This window comes from Engystomops pustulosus, chromosome 2 (genome assembly GCF_040894005.1).
Source record: "Engystomops pustulosus chromosome 2, aEngPut4.maternal, whole genome shotgun sequence".
NCBI classification, from domain to species: domain Eukaryota; kingdom Metazoa; phylum Chordata; class Amphibia; order Anura; family Leptodactylidae; genus Engystomops; species Engystomops pustulosus.
In genome coordinates, this window is record NC_092412.1 from 116786044 (window position 1) to 116809725 (window position 23682).

The 23682-nt window shown below is 40.8% G+C and overlaps 1 protein-coding gene across 2 annotated transcripts in view; it reads left to right on the forward strand.

Annotated features, from left to right (window-relative positions):
* Positions 1-23682, forward strand: part of KSR1 (kinase suppressor of ras 1) — a 118357-nt gene that overhangs the window by 72649 nt on the left and 22026 nt on the right. The window contains exons 3-7 of one of the 2 annotated variants that reach the window (XM_072136116.1): positions 14525-14672; positions 18653-19109; positions 20601-20605; positions 21721-21781; positions 23345-23428. In XM_072136116.1, the coding sequence (XP_071992217.1) occupies positions 14525-14672; positions 18653-19109; positions 20601-20605; positions 21721-21781; positions 23345-23428 (755 nt within the window). Of the gene's footprint in view, positions 1-14524; positions 14673-18652; positions 19110-20600; positions 20606-21692; positions 21782-23344; positions 23429-23682 lie in introns of those variants that run through there. The other variant, XM_072136115.1, reaches the window with a different exon arrangement.

Below are 23682 nucleotides of genomic sequence, written 5' to 3' on the forward strand. Positions count from 1 at the left end.
CCCTTATACAACTGTAAGTCAAACAAAAAAACCTATATATTCCTAAAGCAAACTAATCGGACAACAATGGTAGATTTTAAATGGTTGGAAATATGTGCACCATTGTATTAGCAACACAATAAATGGACCACCCCAGGGTTCATAAGAATTTGAGCTAGAACACCATAATGTAGGTATAAATAATGGAGGGATAGTGTAAAATATAAACTTTATTCAGGAATGTGTGCAAGTTTTACATATTACTGGCAACTTTTTGGACAAGTCCTTGGTGGTGGTGGTGGTGGTAATATGTAGCCACATTAGGCAAAGCAGATTGAATCACAATCAGACAACACATGTGCTCTCTGAATGTTCTGGGTAGGAAAGGGTTAATAAAATGAACATAAGTTTCTGTTATCCCTTTGCATAATTTACCTACAGTTAGTCTGTGGACAGCTCTTTACCTTCTCTCTGCTCATTGCTGGCTTAAAGGAAACCTACCACTGCTAATGGTAGGTATTAGATGTTAAACACCGAGCACGAGCTCGGGGTGAGCTGGTGCCGGAGCTTACCTTTGCTAGTGTTTTAAACCACTTTATCGCGGTTTAAAGGGGTTGTCAGAGTTCTTGAAAAAAAGCTAAGTGGCCGGTCCGGGCGCCATGTAAACAAACATGGCCGCCGGAGCAGCGCTGGATTCAGCTTCCGGCCGGCCTTGGCCGGGCACGCCTATCCGTCCCTATACACAGCATTGTGTATGGGGGCCCGAAGGTTTTCGGGTCCGGCCGGAACTGAGTCCAGCGCTGCTCCGGCGGCCATGTTTGTTTACATGGCGCCCGGACCGGAGTGACAGCAGCCTTGATACCGGAGGGCACCGGAAGGTAAGTACATCTTTATTTTTTTTAAGCAGCCCTGTCCTGGCCACTTTTAGTTTTTTTTCAAGAACTCGGATAACCCCTTTAAACACATTTTGATGAACAGACCCGAAGTGGCTCTGCCTCCGGCACTTTCTATGGAGGCGTGCGCAGCGCCGAAGCTGCTTTGGGTCTGTTCATCAAAATGTGTTTAAACCGCGAAATAGTGGTTTAAAACACTAGCAAAGGTAAGCTCCAGCACCAGCTCACCCTGAGCTGGTGCCCGGTGTTTACAGCTAATGCCTACCATTAGCAGTGGTAGGTTTCCTTTAAAGGTTGGAGGGGGGATCTTTCATACCAAGATCTTAACCCCTTACCGACGAATGACATTGTAGTACTGTGCAAAATATTAAAAAATTAATAAAAAGGGATCAAAAGGCCGTACAGTGCTTGAAATGGTAGCATTGAAAACGTCATCAAAAGTCACAAAAAATGACACCACACATGGCTCCCTAGACTGAAGCACGAAAAGGTCATTAGCGCCAAAACATAGCAAAATGAAGATTTTTTTTTTTATATAGGATGTTTTTGTAAATGTAAACATCTCTTCCCGTCGCTGTGGGCTGCTAATTATAAGTCTTTTATTTCCAGGCTTGTACTCAAAAACCTGGGAGTGCTCAAATATTGAACTCTCCCACCGTAATAGATAGATCAAAAAGACAGATGGAGCGTTCTCCTAGTGCATTAAATGATAAAATGGTTAAAAATAAATTCTTTTTGTGTCATGCAATTAGACTCTCACCCAGTATGGTGGATATATTGGAATATATGGTCTGGTAGCGTGTATCCCAGCAGCTTGTCCACAAAACGTCCTGTCCTCCGTGTTCCAGGGGCACCGGTGGATGGTATTTCAACATCAAGATCCTACTGATGCTCCAAGCCGTGTATGATAAGTGTTTAAAGGATACTCCGGACTCCCGATATTAAGATCAATATCAAAATAGCGCTTATCATACACATGCTTGGAGCATCAATAGAATCTTGACATTTCCAGGCGTGTGTAAACATTAAAGAACAACACGGGCAGGATTGGGATGAAGAGGAGCATAGGTGAGTATCTGTAGTCTGTTTTTTTTTTAACCACTACCACTACGAAAAAGTGCAAATCAGTTTGTATGTGTGATCTATATTTGATTATCGCACGCCCAAATTTAATTTTAACTATTAAAGGAAACTTGCCACTTAAAAGAGGTAGTTTTTACACACATATACATGGCACCAGCAAAGGGTGAGCTGGTGCTGGAGCATATTTTAGTAGAATAAAGCCCCTATCGCCGATTTATAAGTTATATTAACTTGTATCTTAACGCACCGCACTAGGGCACGGCGCACCATGCGCGCGCCTGTGTGTGCGCCGGATTCTGAAGTGCTGGAGAGCCGGTGACGTCACCGAGCTCTGCGGCACATGCGCGCCTGCGCAACTTAGCACGGCCTGTTTCCCCGTGCTAAGTTGTGCAGGCGCGCGTGTGCTGGAGAGCTCGGTGACGTCACCGGCTCTCCAGCACTTCAGAATCCGGCACGCGCATTGTGCGCCGTGCCCTAGTGCGGTGCGCCGAGATATATGTTAATATAACTTATAAATTGGCGATAGGGGCTTTATTCTACTAATAAAAATATGCTCCGGTACCAGCTCACCCTGACCTGGTGCCATGTATATGTGTGTAAAAACTACCTCTTTTAAGTGGTAAGTTTCCTTTAAGATCTCTGGTTTTTTGGAACCTAGAAAAACAATTCTGTTATTATATGAAAAAAGAGATTCTGTGCGCCACCAAGCCAAAGTTCCTCCCAATTCATAGAAGGATCTATCAGCTACGCCACCATGTGAGTAGGCATCCGATACGTCCTTGGCGATAAAAGGGTTAAATAATTACTTCTATTGGAGTTAGAGAAACAGCATAGATCAGCCAAAGGAAAGAGGTACAGATTGGCTTTTTCTCATCTTACTTATCGACAGATGCCTTGGCCGGCATAAATAGATATAGAGGAAAAACCCATATACTACAATACATACAGTATAGCAGAATATAGTGCAAACCATAAAACGACTGTGTGTTCAATATAGGCGGTAATTCTGCATCCAAAATTGCCTGATTTATTAAAATTCAAATAATTATGCCCTAAATGAAACTTCAAAATGGCTGAATTTACACTTTTCTGCCATTTTGCCACCTTTGCTAAAATTGATCAAAGTGTCTCCCAAATTTGTTTCAATGAGAACTTACTTAATTTAGCTTTTAAAAAATTTAATAATTGAAACTAAAAATTAAATTATTGGAAAATTATATAAACAGTTATCTCCCTGATTCTACTGAAAATAACTAGCATATTTCATAATTATTGCGTACCATTCTAGGCTTCCAAGCCCCTGGAAATCTTTAGCTGCTACCATGGTGGTTGTACCCATGGTCATATAAACCTAAACTGCACCTTTTTGTCAATCCCAGATTTTTTTTTCCGACATGTGCACAAAATATTACATGGTACAACTAGGGAGTACAATTTGTCCCACAGAAAACAAGCCTATATATGAGGTGCAGTGACATTTAGTTGTTTTTAAGTTGGTACTGATCAGTTAAGCAGTTTTCTTTTGTCAAAAATGTTTCGTCAGATTTTGTAGTAGCCTTTGAATTTCTATACATCTTTCTGACATAGTTTCCTAGTGCCTTTTGATGGCTTTGTTGTCAGTTTTTCTGTAGGAAAGGTCTACAATTCTAAGGGTTATCATTGTCTGTTATTACCCTAGAACAGTGATGGCGAACCTTTTGGAGACAGAGTGCCCCTGGCATCCTGAGTTCACCAATACAATAGAAAGATTATAGAGAAATTTGGATTGTAGCTTCCCACCAGGGTCCCCTGAAGAGAAAGGATCAGGGGACCCAGAGCAGGAGGTCCAATAACAATCCATCTCTATCCACACCTTCTTGCTTCTCCTTTAGTCCTGGCAGCCAAATAGAGCTGAGATTGGCACGTCCTGGGCTGTATTGGATCACGGGAGAAAGCCTTTAGTCTTTGCTGGCAAACTCTGTGTTGGGGTGAAGGCCTGAGTGCCCACAGAAAGGGCTCCAAGTGCCACCTCTGGCACCCGTGCCATAGTAAAGTCAGTGGGCTAGGGCTGTGCACTAGTAATAGCGTAAAGTGTAATGCTGCTGATTAGGAAGTTACAACCAAGGGGAAATGTAAGGGACTATGTGGACAGTGAGACCTAAGGTTTTACCCACCCAGCTTTCTCTACATACTTGCCAATCCTACACTAGACGGTGGCTGACAGTTGGTCGGCATTACTTTCCTGACAAAACAAAAAGGGCTACCAAGTACAGAGAAATAGGCAAAAGGAAGTTCAGAAGACAAGCTGAGGTCAGGAAATCCAAAGTACAGAAGTTCAGAAATGTAAGAAATCAGACTAGCAGGGGAGTAATCAGAATGAAGCGGGGGCATCTGCCCAACACTGCATCCCAGAACTAAGGAGACAGAAGGGTGTGTATGGAAATCAGGACAGACCAAAGTAAATCAGGCAGTATTCAGAATTATGTTGGACAAATGGCAAATTGAATTGTAGTCAGCAATGTATCTTTTGTCATGCTTTAGAGACATGATAAATGCCCCCAAAAGAGTTTGAATTTAATCTCCATGAGTTGAAAAAGTGGCAAGATTAGCTTGCATCTGATCTCGTCTGTCCCTCATGTCTTCCCTGAAAAAGCCCTGCCATTCAGACTATTGTTTCATCTTCAGTTCAAAATTCATATAATTTAATGTTTGAACCCTAAGTGTTTTGAAGTATGTAAAAAATCAGGTCCCTCCCCTTTTTGAACTTTTTCTTAACTTGGGAAATCCATTTAACATGAATGTAACTCTTTGCTATGTTGCTATTTGGTATGTGACCTAATAACACCTGCTGGATTTAGAGGCCATCCTTGACCGATCTAAATATGGTTTGAATGTGAAATGTATATATGGCGTAAATTACGTGAAGATCTATTATTAAATGTTTTTACTTCCAGGATTTACATATCATTTACTGTGGTTTTTTAAGATGCCAAAGGAGTATTTTAGAGATAAAGGAATAATATGCTTGTAGCTGACAGCTGAAGACAGCAGCTGAATGAAACCCTCTCTCTCCAGTACAGGAAATGCTGTTCTTCAGTCCATCTGTTCAGCAGCGCCGAAAGTAGAGAAGTCTTTGCTTACATTTATATTCTTGGTTTGTTATATGTTCTATGACAACCTAGGGCTCTGTGAAATATTCCAATATTTTGTGGCAAAATCATGTCTGTTCAATATGCAGTTATCCCTTTTTTCTTAGATAGGAATATGCAAATACGTGTATGCCTTAACTGCTACCTTAAAAGACCATCTTCATAAGGAGAATGAGTCTCTTCCTGACCTACATCCATGGTCTCTCACCAAGCCAAACGTGTCCCCCATACTGTACTAACAAGATGTAATAACATTGAAACTGCATTGGCTGCATTTGGGTGACTTACTGGATTAGCTATTGACCCATATCATGCCGTTAGGCTTCTTGAAAATCAGATATTGATGTATAGGAAGTTACCTTATAAAAGATAGCGCTGGAGGCATAGCTTTCCTTTTTACCACCCTGGTAAACAGTGGCATAACTAGGAATGAGTGGGCCCCATAGCAAACTTTTGGTTGAGCCTCCACTCCCAGCCGCAGCACCTCCTCCCATGTCCTGCTCATGTCGAACATATATACAGGGGGGTAATTACAATAAGGGGTTGGGAATGATGAACCAAGCACCTGAAAGGGTCTCCCTTCACTAATGAAATGCCCAGCAGTGGTCTCCCCTCACTAATAACATGTCCAGCAGCAGCCTCCCTTCACTAATAAAATGCCTAGCAGCGGCCTTCCTTCAATAATAAAATACCCAGCAGCGGCCTCCCCTCACTAATATCTTGTCCCAGCAGTGGCCTCCCCTCACAAATAACATGTCCAGCAGCAGTCTCCCTTCACTAATAAAATACCTAGCAGCAACCTTCCTTTAATAATAAAATACCCAGCAGTTGCCTCTCCTGACAAATAACATGTCCAGCAGCAGCCTCCCTTTACTAATAAAATGCCCATCAGTGGCCTTCCTTCAATAATAAAATGCCCAGCACTGACCTCCCTTCACTAAAAAAATACAGAACAGGTGGCCTCCCCTCACTAATAAAATACACACTATATATGGTATAAACTTACCTGTGAAAGTGGAGATTGTGTCCTCTTCAAACTGGTGGTGCCTTCAGATCCTCCAGGCTTCACCTGTCGTCGCAGTTGTCGTGATGTCGGGTCTCATGACGGGGCAGGCAGATCAGACTGTGGAGCAGGGACAGTGGCAGAGCACTGGATGGGCCTGCCTCCTCTCTACTTGGGGTGGTGGGAAAGCAGAGTAAGCATCACAAGCATAGCCCTATGGTGAGCATTGTTCTACACAGATTCCTGCAGTTCAGTGGCTCATTCTCCTATCCAGCGGGGGAGCTGGGAGCCCCAGCAGGGGTCATGCGGTTTGATTGGTTTGAGTGCTGAACGCATGGCGGGCCCCTTTTGCGCCATAGTCAGCCATTATGATTGCCCATCCACTGCGGTCCCATGCAGCTCATGGGCCCCGTAGCAGACGCTATGGCCGTAGTTACACCTCTGCTGGCAAATTTGTGCTTGGCCATTAAGACTTTGTATGCCTGAAAAGATGCCCAGAAAAATCTAAATAAGGCCATTTTCACATGAGTGTGGCAAAGTTTTATCAGTTTCAGAGTTTGATCATTGAAATACTGATATTTCAATACGTCTGTTTGTTCAGTCTGTTTTTAATGCAAGTTTTTGTTCCGTTTTTACAGCATTCTTCAAGTGCGTGATAAAAAAGACTGATGACTGGGGTCTATTTTTTGGGGGACTGGGCCACTGAGAAACCCATGGGAAGTATGTGGTAGAGAAAGTGGCAAGAGAGGACAGGGAGAGAGCGCTAATAGTGTGGCGTTAGGGAACAGGTTAAACATAAGGGTGAAGACTGTGCTCACTGTATGTGGTTGTGCTAAGAATAGGCACAACGCTATTGAGGGCTTCACAATAGATCGGTTCTGGTGCTGCCTCCAACGGCCAATTTCCTGTATATCGCTGCCACAATAATACAGGATGTGTAGAAGTAGTCTGTGGTTTTGGTCCAAATGGATGACGCACTCAGAAGTAGGTGTATGGAGTATTTAAAAAAAAAAAACATGCAAGCATGAGTCTAAAAAAATGCATATCTGAAAGAGACCATTGAATACAATAAGGGGACATTTATCATAGCCAGCGAGCGCTCTGTAGGCTCTTCATATTATAATGAAAAATCTCACCTGCCTCGCCAGATACACAAAGAGGCACAAACATAAAACTATGTCAGGGCCAACCTGCCCTAGTTTTGCATAAAAACCTGCGAACATTCAGCAGTGAATGTTTGCAGACTTTAGCGAGTGTGCAAGCACAGGGCAGAGATGTTCTGTGCTGACCCATTCTGCCGGTGACCACGGCCTATTCATGCCCTCTCCACAACCACATGGCGTGGAGGTGGCATAGAATATTGCAATTTCTTTCTGGTATAGAAGCACTGATAAATCTCCCTCAATATATTAAAATACAAGTGTGAAAAACACTTGTTTGAAAGGGGCTTAAGAAGGATGTCCTAACTTTTGGGGATTTTTCAGTGCACGTTTTTATTTATGATGATGTCGTTTCCTGGCACACCACATATTGCTGAGTGAGCAGAACCTTTTATTGGGACACCCATTGTTGAGAGCCCCTGTCTGATAGTAGACATCCTGTCACGTCATGGAAATGTACTTGCTACTTCATTTTTGTTTTGTAAATAATTTAATCGTGAATGTTTTTGAGAATGAATTCTAGCACACTATATCCTGTATTATATGCTGTAATTACCCAGGAATTTTTTTCTGTCATTTTTATCTTTTCCAGCCTTTTATTAGATAATCCACAGATTAGGTACACCGTGAAAAGAGGATTATATGATGGCAGCCAATCTTTTTACTTGCAGTCATTGCACATTGGATATCTCTTTTTTGAAGCATCTGTTAATACTTTGTTGCTTAGAAAAGAACTGATGAATCATGTTTGATTTTACACTTTATAACAAGTAATTATTTTATACTTTTGTTCTTTTTGGTCAGTAAAGAAATTAATAATGTTCAGAATTATCAGATTTTTGTAGTAGTAGCCTATCTGTAGCTGTCAAGTAGCTTGCGCAAACAAGATTTATTGGAAAACACAAACCCTCACACAACAGGTTAGATGAATTTTTAGCTTGATTCTTATGGAGATAAAGTTTACAGTAAACAAGTGTCTTGTTTCAACAGGAATTGTATAGATGGGCTGTGTTCACATGTTCATCAGGATTTCCATTTTCCGTTCTGTTATAGCAAACAGCAAAACCTTCATTCTACAAAACTGAATGGATCTTAAAAATTAGGCCATTACAGTATCTGCCATTTTTCTATATAAAGAAGTCCTTCATGAAATACTTTTGGACCATGATATTTTTTTTTTCACGTGATTTGCGGTATTTGCATGGCTGTGACGCAGATTTGATCTCAAAATTACATGTATTCATGCTCATCCACACCACTGTCCACTGCATCATGTACATATAATGACACTGCACTTATCAGTTGTAAAATGAACCCTGAGAGTGCTAGATTTGGCTTTCTATAATAATTGGTTTCCAGAGAGAACATGAAGATATTTTTACAAATGTCACATATATAGGAGAGATTTTTCAATCTTTTAAGTGTCTTTAGAGGTCTATGAAGGCCTCCATACAGTTCCTTCATATTTGCCAGCTGGGGCTTTGTCCTTTGTTTCTCTGTAATATGCAGAGGCGTCGATCAGGATCCTTTTTTCTGGCTCCACCATGTTCTCATAGAGAATAGTGTGCAAATTACCAAAGTGGTTTTTCTTTTTTTCTTTTTAAAAAAAAAAGGAGCTTTTTTTGCTAAAAAGAGAGAATGAAAGTTTACCCTGCCCCGCAGAGCAGTGTCCTGTGACCCTCAAGAAACCACTATGCAATGCGTCTATTTCAAATGAGAGGTATATGGGGCTTTTAAAATTTGAAATAGATGCATGACAGCGCAGTTTCCCTCAGGTGGGAGTGGAGGGGGTCAACTGTTTCTAACTGACCACTCACATGGGACACTGCTCTGCTCAGAGAGAAAGATAAACTTTCATCTTTTTTTTTTTTTATTGGAAAAAGACAGTTTTATTATAAAAACACTGGCACACCATTCTCCAAGGGGACATGGAGGAACCAGAAATAGGGCTCCGGACAGGTACCCATTAATCTTTTATACTATTGTAATACCATGCACATTTGCCTGTACAAACATTTAAATAAAAGAGCTGGTATGTGATGGCTGCAAATAGCTGCCATCTGATATTTTTGACCTCACTAAAGCTCTATCTTAAAGGAAACCTACCACTTGAAGTGGTAGGTGTAAGATGGGAATACCGAGCACCAGCTCAGGGTGAGCTGGTGCCGGAGCTTATTTTTGTTAGTGTTTTAAACCGAAGCAACATGCGTGCGGCTACATAAGAAGGAGAGCCGCGCGCACGGTCGCTCGCATGTTGCGCCGAAGCAGCTTCGGCCATAAAGTTTAAAAAGTGTTTTAAACCGCGATACAGCGGTTTAAAACACTAACAAAAATAAGCTCCGGCACCAGCTCACCCTGAGCTGGTGCTCGGTATTCCCATCTTACACCTACCACTTCAAGTGGTAGGTTTCCTTTAAGGGATACACAATTTTTGTTTTGAAAAAGCCGGCATATACTCGAGTATATAAAGAAAAAAAAACGTATACTTAACATCTGGTGCTCCCCACAGCTCCTCTTTTTTGTCTTCCCCGTTTCACATTAAGATAAAAGAGAATAGCCAAGTTTATTTATTTTTTTATATTATAACTAGGGGCTGGTGAAGGGCGTTTCTTTACTGGGGGAGGCTACATGGGAATTAATTACTGGGGGGCTGCTGCAGGGCATTGCATTACTAGGGGAGCCTGCATGGTCATTTCATTACTAGGAGAGACTGCGCTGGCATTTTTTTACTGGGGGAAGCTGCATGGGCATTTTCAGTGGGTGAGGCTTCATGGGGTATTTCATTGCTGTAGGAGGCTGTGAGCAATGCATTTCCCACCCCAGGCTTGTACTTGAGTTAATAAGTTTACCCAGTATTTTGAGGTAAATTTAGGTACATTGGCTTATACTGAGGTCGGTTTATACTTAAGTATTTACCGTATAAACTAAACCTATGTTTTAATGCATTTCTGAATGTTTTAATGTCATTGCAGATTGTCATATCAATGTATTCCCGCTATGGTTCGCATGTATCCCAGTATTTGCAAAAATTGAATGGTTTTTACTGTGTAAATTTTTTGTTTGGTCTTTATAGGATGACTTAATTGGATCTTAGGGCTAACCAGTAATGGGTACCTGTCACTGTATGGATTCAATCCAATCTATCACACTGTGATTATAGAGCAGATGGCACAGAGTAGATTGATACATACAGGCAGTCCCCGGGTTACATACAAGATAGGGACTGTAGGTTTGTTCTTAAGTTGAATTTGTATTTAAGTCGGAACTGTATATTTTATCATTGTAATCCCAGCCAGAACTTTTTTGGTCTCTGTGACAATTAGATTTTAAAAATGTTGGGTTGTCATAAGAACCGGGATTAACACTAAAACTTCATTACAGACACCTGTGATAACTGTTACAGCTGATTATTGTAGCCTAGGACTAAAGTACAATAAATTACCAATATCCAGAGGTCCGTTTGTAACTAGGGGTCGTATGTAAGTCGACTGTTCTTAAGTAGGGGACCGCCTGTATTTAGTTTTGTAAGAAAATATATCAGTGTAACTTGTTTATTGAAATACCTGTTATTACGATGTTTAGAAGTCCAGTTGGCGGTCTCATCCCATGTTTGACAATCTTCTTATGGTGTGCATACATACAGAGATGGTAGTCAATCACTGATGTCACTAGCCTCTGGATGTCTATGATGGAACAGGGATGTAAATCTCACCAAACTATCTACCAGGTTACTCAGCTCTACCTGCACTAGGTCATGTTACAGGAATATCAGAATGCATGTTTGACATGATGTGTTACTCTTTCTTTAAATTGTTTTCTTTTTTAAATGGCAATGGGTGATTCATGGTTACACATTTACCTCTAAAACGTAGAAGTTGGTGTAGCAAAGACTCCCTAATAATGTGCTGCAGGTTGGACTCGAAGTAAGCCTCTTTTTTTTCAGTTTTAGATTATTTTGTCGCGTGTCATAGGGGCCGGGAGCGTGTTCAGGGAGCTTGTCTGAGCTGCCCTGCTCCAAGGTCATTAAGGTTATTATGATATAATCTGCTTTCCTTTATTTATACCTTCTAAATGACCTCCTGTTCTCTCTCTCTAATTACCTAAAAGAAGGTGGGCAGAATGAATAGAAGAATAAAGGGATTTAGCATTGTAGTGGTGCCAAACAGTTCAAGCTATTGGCTTCTACAGCACAACTAAGACTATTACAGGGACTGATTCTCCTTTATAGTGAATGGTGCCTACCAGCACTATACACTGGAGAAAGACTAAGCTGGCAGACTGCTTGTTTAATGCAGTTCCAGAGCAGCTGTTTTATGTGAAGGAACAAGAAAAGGAAATGGCGTAAAATAAAAAGCGAACTGGGCAACATAAAAAATAAGTCCAATCTCAGCATGCACTCATACAACTAAATACAAAAATACTTTCCCTTAAAAAACTATGGATGCATTGCCTCAGCCCCAGGCTTTTGCATGGCCCCCTTCTAATTTAAAAAATATACATATTTGTATTCTCACACATGAAAGTTACAATCACACATTTATTCACTCATGTGCACACATATACACACACATACAGTGCTATATACAAACATATAGCATATATACACACATACAGTACATAGACACACCATTCATATATCACAGATACAGCATATACTGTACAAATCACGTTATATATACAAATGTTGTACAATGTGCCGCATAATATGTATATAATGGTGAACATCCTCTACTCTTTAGTGTGTCAGGTTGGATGACCGTACCCCCTGACACTGCAAGCCCCATAGCAGCTGCTATGGCTGCTACCGCTGTAGTTACGCCTTTGCTCAACTCTACCTGCTCTATACAAAACAACTTTGTTGTGCTGAAGGATTTCCTTTAGTCAAAAATGATGATTATGCTAATGATACGCAAGCCATTATACATTTATATTGATAGAAAATATTCATCTTACTAGGTATTTGACAATGGAAATACACTAAAAGTGTGATCATTAAAAGGAACCTTCCATTCAAATTAACCCACCCAAAATACATACTTTAAAAAAGCAATGTTCTATTCCTTGAATGGTTCCTTCCATGGCTGCAGTGTTTAAAAAAAAAAGCAATCAGTTTGTAAATGTATATGCAACTCTCCTGAGGCGAGTCCAATGATAATAAAGGGGTCCTGCATATGCAGTGTTCACTGCACTGCCTCCCTAGTCCTGATTGACCTGTCATATTGCTATCAGTGCTTGGAGACTATCTGCAAATATTTAACTACATATTATATCGCTCTGTAGGAAATGCTGTGTCAAATAAACAGTGCCTTACTGGTACATTAAGATAGAACTCTGTTACATCATTGAGCCCTTAATGTCATGTGACCAGGGTGATGTCATTTAAGGTGCTTTCACAGCATGTCTTCATGGAGGCATTGGGAGGAGTAGAAGTCTATGGAGGCATGGAGAGAGGTAGAAGTCTATGGAGGCATGCTGACCAGATACATACATTTGAAAGATTTTTCAAATGTTAGGGAGCAAAGGACCTTTGATTACATAACCTTGGTAACATGACATGAAGTGTTGAATGTGGTGATGGGACATGGGGAGCCCCCTCTGACTCGCAGCATGCTATGTATGCCTTGTAAGATGACAAAGTTGATTTTATGGGTATGCGGGGAAAACAATTTTTAGATAAAAGTAGGGTGGCATTTAGGGCTTTATGAGAACCTGTCGCTAGCTGTATTTGTGAAAAATGTGGTGACAGCTTCCCTTTAAGGACTAATCCAGGCTGATCCGTATGGGTTATTATTTCATGCTGACTTTGTTACCTTATTAGAGATGATGGGGTAGTTTATCAAGACTGGTGTATTATACTGTACGCTATTTAGTATATATGGAGGGGAGCTCTGCCACAGGAATTAAATCTCCATCAAGTAAGACATGGTGAAGATTTCAGCTGTAGTCTTCTCCCTGTAGTAGTAGCGGTGAACTGGGGCTTCAGGTCTCTGCCCCCCAATGTGGTATGCAGGGCAGAAAACTGACAGCTATGTCGGAAATTTGTCTTTTTAAATGCTTTTCGGACTTTATCATGTCCCCTTAATGTCCTTTGACATTGTATTGTGTGTTTCGTCTCCTGTGCAGACTAGAAAACAACAATAGTTGGATCTTGTCATCCTACTCCTTTCCAAATGTCCTTTACCTTATGTATTACTAAATGTATGTTAGCTAGAAGTTTCCTTATATCCCAGGGACACACAATGATGGCTACTGGTCCCATCATTGAAGGATGTTGGCCACCGCTCCAACCAGTAACTAGAATTCCTGACCAGCCTCATCTAGAGTTTCTCTTGGTGTTAGGAGGCACCCAAAAAGTGTTATGTGATTGGTACCAATTTATTATTTTACTTCATCCCTGTTCTATCCTTTTACCCAGATTGTCTTTTACTGGACAACCTTTTTAATAAACATTTATGTTTTTTAACATTATGAACTGTGTGTTTTGTTTTGTGTAACTTTGGGAAACCTCTTTTCATGTAGGTTTGGATTAAAAAGGCACAGAATGGTTAGTCCATCAGAAAGGAGATCTTGACTGTTACATGACATGACAGCATTTTTTACTACATGTTGTGTTTTTGTTCAGTTGAAGTCTCCTGTTGTGTGTTATTTTATCCTTGGCACTGAGCTCTGTTTGTCTGTCAATGGTTTGGTTTTATATTTCTGGAATGGGGATTATGGAGGCCAATGCTGGGGTCGAGCATCATAGAGAGAAGTAGGAGGAGTAGCGCAGCTGCCGTCTAGTAATCCTAGCAGACAAAAATAGTTAGCCATTATAAAGCATAATGACGAACAGTACAGTGCGGCCGTTCACCCACGACACACCAGCACTTGTCTGCAAAATCTCTTTAGCTTTCTCATGCATAAGGCTATATTTATTACACTCTGGGTATGTGCATAGGAAAATGGAAATGTTAATCATACATCTACCTAGTGACATATATTATTTTCTCAGGTAGTGGCAACCAAACAGCACTTACCATTGTCACGAACTTCATTGCTTTTAATCTGTTCTGGTTTCTATAGACATTCCCTATTTATTTATTGTCAGAGACCAAGAGCCAATTACGTTCTTCATTCTCTTTAATTCTCAGTATAAATACATTACAGTGATTCTCTGTCTGTGTGTTATGCCAGCAATATTTTAATGCCATTTTAATAAATGCGTTCTAGGTAGGATATTTACTTGGATCATCTTAATTGTAAAGCCTTTATGATCTATATATGTCTTTGTAATTACAGAAAATACCTGAAGATTTAACACTAGATGCCTTACTGGAGATGAATGAGTTAAAAGTGAAAGAAACCATGAAGAAGTATGGAGCTAGTACAGACGAGTGCTCACGGCTTAATGGAGCACTTACCTGCTTACGGAAGCTAGCGTGGTCAGGTACAGCCATTTTCTAATCTATAATACTGTAAAATATTATACAATAATGAATAATTTTTATGCCAGTCCTAGAATCTATGGATAAGATTTTGTAAATGTCCTTTTTTATCTTTGATTCAATGTACAGTATATATACATTGAAGACAGGAGGGGGAATTTATCAGTGCTTCTCTGCCAGGTTCTGGTGTAGAAGCACTTAATCGCAATTTCTTGCAAGAAACTGTAATTATATTTGCGGTTATGCCACCTCCATGCCTTGTGGCCTTGGAGGGGCGCAGCCGCTGGCGAACCTGGTATAGGAAGTAGGGACCTTGGGACTTACATTGAAAGCAATGGATTATATAGATAGAGCAAAACCATTATGCATTAAAGAGAAATGATAAGGACATAGTGGAAGTACCACAGTGGTTACAACTGAAGAAGGTAATGGATTGACAAGGATGTCACTATCAGATTTAGACCTCAAATGAATTTACTGTGCTTCTAATGGGCTCTATATTACTTTCATTTCCTTGCAGTGGCACTGCACAGAAAATATTCTTGCACTCTACAGTTTCCTCATAGCTAGTAATTGGTTAGTATGGAAGGCTGCCAATAACAAGAGTTTAATCAGCTTCTGGTAGGGAAGCCGACTGTGTCAGATTGGGTTGTGCAAATCACACATACTGTACACTATGATCATAAAATGTCTCATAAAACCTGATCTTACCAGCAATGTGAATTAGATTCTTATGTTGCTTTAGAGCCTTGAATAAAAACCCAATGAAGGTACATTCTCATGAATAGGCTTCAGGATCAGAAGCAGACTCCACCCAAAACATCAATGGCATCTTTTGGACTTGTTATCTGTCATTTTAAAGAGAACCCGTCATGCAAAATAACCCCCCTAAACTAAATATATTTTCATAAACTGCCATTAGAGAGCATTGCCTCTATCCCTTCATTGTCCCTCTACATGCCTGTAAACCTAAGCAATGAGGTCCTAAAGCTGTATGCAAATGACCTGTGAAATGTCCAATGAAGCATTAGCATATTCAAGCTGTCCACTCTATTCATGAGTGGGAGGTACAGCCACACCCCCAGTGCATGACTGACAGCCTGTATAATGATGTGAGGCTGTATAATGATGTGCTTCCTGTTGCTGGTGGCCACGCCCCCTGCAGCCTGTGTGTGTGTGTATAGGAGGGATACAACAGCTCCAGGCTGCAGCCATGTTACAGCAGAACATGTCAGATTCATGTGTAGCTGATGTCTGTATATTAGGAGGATGCAGCATGTCAGCAGATACAGCACAGACACTAGCAATGCTTTACTATACATTACACACAGACATGAGCAGGGGTGGGGGGGGGGCAGGGGTGACATCACTGCCTCTGACCATGTGACCAGCCTCATTTAAAGAATAGATGATTTTACAATGAATAATGTATGAAATAACTAGATAAAGGCTGGGATGGGATCCTTGTGAGCTGCTCCAACAGGTAGAGGTGACAGGACTAGTGACACAGACCTGATGACAGGTGTCCTTTAAGCTTCCAGGGAATTTGGCTTTTTCCGTGATTAGCTCCTGGTCAAGGATCAGCAATACTCAACACAAGTAAATAGCGACAAGGCTTAATCGAAGGATACCCTTTTTTGATGGATCAGGAACTATGTAAACTACATTTTAATTTCATTCGTGGGTAGTCAGACTAAAACTAGCTTAGCATTGCTCTGTGTGTCTCCTGGAGTCTGCACTTAGAGTAGTGTAAAAAAGTATTTGGTCAGCCACCAATTGTGAAAGTTCTCCCACTTAAAAAGATGAGGTGCCTGCAATTGACATCATAGGTTGACCTCAAATAAAAGAGACAAAATGAGAAAACAAATCCAGAAAATCACCTTGCCTGAATTTTAGAGAATTTATTTTCCCATTATGGTATTGGTCAGTAACAAAATTTCACAGTTGGTACACACTGTTGCTGGTATGTTGGCCTATTTCTCCGCGCAAATCTCCTCTACAGCAGTGATGTATTCAGGCTGTCGCTGCGCAATATGGACTTTCAATTCTCTCCAAAGGTTTTCTATGGGGTAGAGATCTGGAGACTGGCTAGGTGATTCCAGGACCTTGAAATGGGATTGTCATTCCGAAATACCCAGCCACATTTCATCTTCAATGCCCTCACTGATCAAAGGAGGTTTGCATTAAAAATCTCACACTGCATGGCCCCATTCATTTTTTCATGTACACGGATGAGTCCTCCTGGTCCCTTTGCAGAGAAACATCCCTTAAAGCATGATATTGCCACCCTCATGCTTCACAGTAGTATGGTGTTCTGTGGCTGCAACTCAGAATTCAATCACCTCCAAAACAAATAAATTGTGGCAGATTTACTTACCCGGTCCATTCGCAATCCAGCGGCGCATTCTCTGCGGTGGATTGGAGTCTTCCGGCGATTCAGTTGCTGCTGCGCTGAAGTCCGCCGAGGTCCGCCGGAGTTCACGATCCGTTGCTGGGTGCAGGTAAGCGCGTGCCCAGCGACCCTTTTGCGTGCGATTGCGTGCGCCAAAAACCCGGGGCAAATCAGGGAAAATCGGCGCAAAACTGAAAAATTCGGGTAACCCCCCGTAAAAACCTGATTTGGGCCCCTAAATTACCCCCACTGTGTTTCTACCAAACCGTTCTACTTTTGTTTCATCTTACCTTATGACATTTTCCCAATGCTCTTCTGGAACATCCAAATGCTCTCTAGCAAACATATGTACTGGCTTAAGAAAGGGGGACATGTCTGGCACTGCAGGGTCTGAATCTCTGGCGGCATAGTGTGTTACTGACCGTAGCATTTTTTAGGTTGGTCCAAGCTAACTTCAGGTCATTCTCTAGATCCCCCTGTGTGGTTCTGGGATTTTTACTCATCGTTCTTGTGATCATTTTGACCCCAGGGGGTGAGATCCTTCTGATCGAAAGAGATTATCAGTGGTCTTGTATGTCTAATTATTGTTCCCATAGTTTATTTCTTCACACCAAGCAGATTCAGTCTTTCCGGCCTGCTGTAGGTCTGCAATTTTTGTTTTTAGTGTCCTTCGACAGCTCTTTAGTCTTCACCACAGTGGAGTTTGGAGTGTGACTGTTTAAGGTTGTGGACAGGTATCTTTTATAACAAGTTGAAACAGCAACCATTGCTACAGGTAATTAGTGGAGGACAGAGGATCCACTTAAAGAAGAAGTTACAGGTCTGTGAGAGCCAGAAATCTTGTTTGCAGGTGACAAATACTTGTTTTCTCATGTTGTCTCTCATAGTTGAGGTCTACATATGATATCAATTACAGGCCCCTCTCCTCTTTTTAAGTGGGAGAACTAGCAGATTTGGTTGCTGACTAAATACTTTTTTTTCCAACATTACCATATCTGTTCAGTTCAGCAATTCTAGACTCGGGCCAGTAAATCCTTAAGAAACACAGATTGAGTTTATCAGACCAATATTTTGAGCACACCCCCTGTTACCATCAAGAGAAATGCCACAGACAAGTATTTTACGCTTCCAATAATCTGGGCATCTGATCGTTGCCCTGCCCAACATCAGACAATGTAACTGTGTGCTAAAAGGGTTATTCTCATCTCAGATGTTCCTAGCCTTATCTTTGCCTCCCTGAGGCTGTCAGAAATAACATTAACAGACGGACACAACTGTTCTACAAGTTTCCATAAGACCTGAAGTGGAAAATAGGAGTTATGGAAAGAGTGCATCTCTGCACCTTTCGATGTGACACCAAAGCATGTTATACTTTTTATGACTGCTAACACTTTGGAAATGAGCCTGGATTTCTCACTGCATAGTAAGAGCTAAGCTATGCTGCCTTTTACGTGTCTGTCGAAAATCTAGTTGACTGTTTTAATAACAATTGGAAGAATTGGGAATTCAGCTTTGTTCCATAATACATGCTTTGTGCTTATTTCAGTAGTTCCATATTGAATTATTCACTCTAAAGTTTTCTTTATTTAGGTGGGGACAATAAGGATACTTTGTGGAATACTAGTGAAACCCGGAAAGACAGCTCTTCCCAATCTCCATATGATCTCTCATCCCCAGTGGGGACAGTTTGGACTTTAAATAGTCAACTTCCAAAGGCCAACAGCCACCAGCCTCGATCCATATCGGTTTCTGCCATCCCCGTTTCAGAATCACATGGACCTTATATTTATCCAGAAAGCTTCCAGGACCCATTTAGCTCCTCTTCTCTAAGCAATAGGCTAACACTGAGGACTCCTCATGGGATTACAATCACTCCACCCACCACTCCATTGACCAAGCGACATATGAAAATAAAGCCTCCTCGAACACCACCACCACCCAGCCGAAAAGTCTTTCAGCAACTGCTGCCTAACTTTTCAACGTTAAAAAGAAGCAAATCTCATGAGTCACAACTTGGGAATAGAATAGATGAAGTCCCAACTTCAAAGTAAGTACTTTGTTTAAATGACTTTTTGGTTGAGTACATGTCTGGACTATTTTAAATGTGTTCTTAGTGAATAGTTAATATATAGACTATATTTTTGTCCGAGGGAATGCATGTGAAATAGGAATATTTTTAAAGGTAACTATACATTAAATGAAAAGAAATCTACCATTTAAAAAAATTAAAACCATGTACAAATACTCACCTCCGCTCCTCTTGATGTTGATCCACTAGTTATAATTAGCTGCATGAAGCATGGGGACAAGATGTCCGGTGCTCCGGGCTGCTAATTATGCATGCCCTCACACCTGCCTCCGACTGTGACCTCCGAATTCACGCCTCTTGCCATAGTAAGGTTGCCAAACTATTTATGGTGGGAAGTCTTATGATTTTCAGTATTTATGAAATGAGTAGGAGATGAGGTGAAATTATTAGGTCCTTTGGGATGAAGCCTTTTATTAAAGCCTTTGAAGGAAACCTGTCATAAGGATTTCAGCTCATGAACCATCACCAGCCTGTTATGCAGGACAGTGACAGATTCACAAAGATGTCCTCCTATTTTCTTGGAGATTTACATGATACTGAAAAAGACCATTGAATACTGTATACAAATGACTGGTTAGGAGTCAAGGAGGGGGAGAATAGTCACCCTGGCTTCACTGTAGGGGCATAATAGGAGGCACGACTGGTGGAGTACTGGGCTGGTATGGGGCATTATAGGCTTGCTTCTGCTGCCTCGCTACCATTAGTACCGGTAGTTAATTAACTCTGGCATAGAAATATACTCAGTGCAGCAGTGGTGCCAGATACAACAAGAGGAAAGACCTAAAGGGGCACAAACATTATCTTACACTAACTTTGGCCTCAACCATCCTCCCTTTCTTCCTTTTTTTATATTTTGCTGTGAAAAATCAGCTGAATTTTGTCTTGTCTAGTTCAACAAGTGGCAGAGAGAAAGGAGGAGCAGAAAGTGACAACAACTAAGCCTCCACCCACCAGATTATAAAAGATTTCAAACTAGAGATGCACAAGGAAATTTATTTAGTTTTCAAGACTTGAAATAAATCTACTTCCTTGCACATGGCCAGAAATTGAGATGTTTTCCCTTATGAAGCCCCTCAGCCACATGGGCACCCAGGGGGTTGAAGGGACTGTGGCGAGCGCCGAGAAAGGCTAAGCTATATCCCTCCCGCTTACCAAAGCATTACTGGCAGAGTAGCTGCCCACCAAATATACGGTGTGTGGGGAGGGGCTGGGTTTACAAACCCCGCCCCCACAGATTACAAAGACGAAAACTACTAGAAGTTGTTTCTGTTCATTTCATCTTCGATAACCTATATATTACATTTTAGCAACTGTGTGTTAACCTGAAGCCAATTGTTTAGAAACGTAATCTAAAAGTACATATTTTACCTTTTTACATTTGACCCTATTTGCGCCATATCTATTAATTCCTGTATGCTTAATTTTTGCATCTGTTCTTGTGTCTTTCAGGTTTGGTAAGCACTCAGACAAAGCCTGTGTGGATGACAAATCTCCTATGAAGCCTTATTATATGATGTATCAAGTTTGCTTTTATGCCAGATGCCTTACTTGCTGTTTTTGTTTTGTGTTTATTCATATTACTTGAATTGTGAAAACTACAGTGTTTCAAGTTTTTATGTCAAAGGAAAATGAAAAATGTATGTGTTTACTAGAAGCAGCTCAGTTATGTTCAGTTACTAGAAGAGTGGGACATTTAGTTAGCTTTTTTTTATGGGTTTAAGAAAATCTTATTACGGGCTCAGTTTTATGTGGTGTTATACTATACTATGAGCCTGATATCACTTTCTGAATCCTACAACCCCTCCCAGTACACATCCAGACAGCCCCCTTTAATATACAGCCAGCCGGCCCCCAGTTTGCCCAGCACATTAAAAAAAAAAAACTTACATACTCACCTTCTGGGGGTCCCCAATGCTCCCATCCCCGTGGCTTTACGTCTGTATTCTCTCTGCTGTAACAGCTGGCAGAGGCGCGACCATGCGCTGTGCCGGCCGGCGCACACTATGATGGAATCAGCTGCGTCACCAGCACATCGTAGTGTGTGTCTGCTGGCAGAGAGCATGGCCGCGTCTCTCCTGATTGTTACAACACCGAGCATCGGGGGCGGTGGAAGGAGAGTATGTAAGTTTTTTTTTTTTTTTTTTTTTATTTATTTATTCATGTATAAGCCGAGGTTTCAAGCAAATTATTCTATCCAGCCCTGGCCTCCCCTGAGCTTATACTCAGAGAGGGTCCCAGTGATGTCACTGTTTATGTAAGGACAGTTGCATCACTGAGGGAAGCATCCTGAGTATCGGCAACAACCAGCCATTCTTTAATCCTCCCACTTGGTGGGTGGGTGTGGAACCAGAAGACTTATCCTACTGTTTGCTCATACATCCTTTCTATCTATTTACGTAGGAATCCTCCCAACTTATCCTTACAACGGAGGCACTAAACAATATGTGAACCTAGCCTAATCTGAGGGGAAAACTGCTGTACATGATAGAAATCATTTTATTTTTGGGTGTTCATTCAAAATGAAAGCCACTAATCTGTATCATATATATGTATCTGTTGATTTTTTTAGAAATTCCTCATGGGTCACCGCAGATGGTACATAGAGATATAGGACTTTCTGTTACTCACAGGTATGAAATGCATCTTTCCAAAAAAAAAATTTGCACTTTTGACACTTAGGCTTTTTTCCTGTTATAACTTATTTTTTTATTTTCAGAGCCATATGAGGGCTCGTTTTCTGTAAGATGAGTTGTACTTCTCTGGTGGCAACAGTTAATATCCCATGTTATGTACTGGAGAGCTAGAAAAAAATTCTAAATGTAGCTTTGTTTTTTATGACAGTCACTATGTAGCCCAAATTACACATCCTCTTTATTCTTTCGGCCAGTTCAATCACAGAGATGCTAACTTTATATAGAGCTTCTTTTCATTTATACCATATTGGGGCTTTTGAAATGCAAACATTTATGTGCATTGAAAAATGGTGGTAATTCAGACATTTTGTCCCATATCTATGAATACAGAATTTTATTGCACGCTGTATGTTAATGGTGCAACTAAAATAAGATTCACACTTTGAGTGGTGCAGGGTGCTAGATAATTGAATCAATGACTGAATTCAATAATCTGGCTCATCCTGAACACTCGAAAGGCAGACTGAACGTAGTACAGTTTGCACTACTTTTGATAAATCTGTCCATTTGTCTTTTTTTCTGTTAACACATTCACCCTAGAGGTCCACAAATTTATTGTAACTAGGGACCAGCTGCATGTCACAGAAAAAAGGTATAATGGCCTAATGGCCCCATATTATATATTTACATTAGTGGTCTCCACATAGTATGATGCCTCCTTTATTGCAGTACCCCCTTATAATGCCCTCTTTTGAATGCCACCAAACCTCCTTTACTTTGGGCTATGAAAACAAATCAAATACTCCCCCATTCCACTGAAGGAGTCCTTTTCTCTTCCGTGGCGTGGTATTCACTTCTCTGACATACAGGACACTTCTACAGCAGAAAATAGAGGGCTGCGGCAGGGGAACTGGGAGTGTTTTTTTTCTTCTTCAGATTACCCGTATTTTTCGGACTATAAGGCGCACAAAAAAGCCTTTGATTTTCTCAGAAATCAAAGGTGCGCCTTATAGTCCAGTGCGCCTTATATATGAACGAAGTCATTTTAGACGGCATTTATTGATGGTGCGCCTTATAGTCTGAAAAATACTGTATATCAGAGGCCTCCAACTTTTTGGTCACGACCCAGAACCAGGTGGTCCATGGCCCAGTCTTAATATGCGGCCTGGTGAAATTTTTTTTTTATATTTTTTCCATATGGTTCCGAAAAAAAAAAAAGTTGCAGTACCAGATATTGTTCATATGTATGAATCAACAACCACGTCTGGGTAAATATTTAAGTGGCCTTGATTCTCCATAGATTGCATTGGTCTCTATATGCTGCTGATTTCCGGGGAACATAGTGGTTGGACTTTTAATACTGGGAAAAATCTTTAAGAAAAAACATTATGACAACAATGTGAACATAGCTCTAGAAAGCCTCCTTCTTATCTGCAGCATATTACCACATAATGAATTTGGATTCTCTTCTACGTAGGCTTTGTAGATATTTGCTTACCCAAGTGAATGTTGTTTTTCTATGACCCACACATTCATTAGTGCTTGTTTTTATTTTAACAGGTTTTCTACAAAATCTTGGTTGTCACAGATGTGTCACGTTTGTCAAAAGAATATGATGTTTGGGGTCAAATGTAAACACTGCAAGTAAGTTTAGATTTATAAACTATAAACTTCATAGAATTCTGGATTTTACTACTTGTCCTGATATATTACTTGACTTTGTGATAAGTCACATTTTATAACTCTGACTTGAAATGGTTTCACAGGCTGACCACAACCACTTTCCAAGTTCAAAAAAACCTACTTGGCTAATTGTCAAAAATGATTGATTGCGTTAATTTTTACAATTCTGCCACGTATGACTTTACTCTCACTGTTTGTGACCTTTTTTTTTAAAC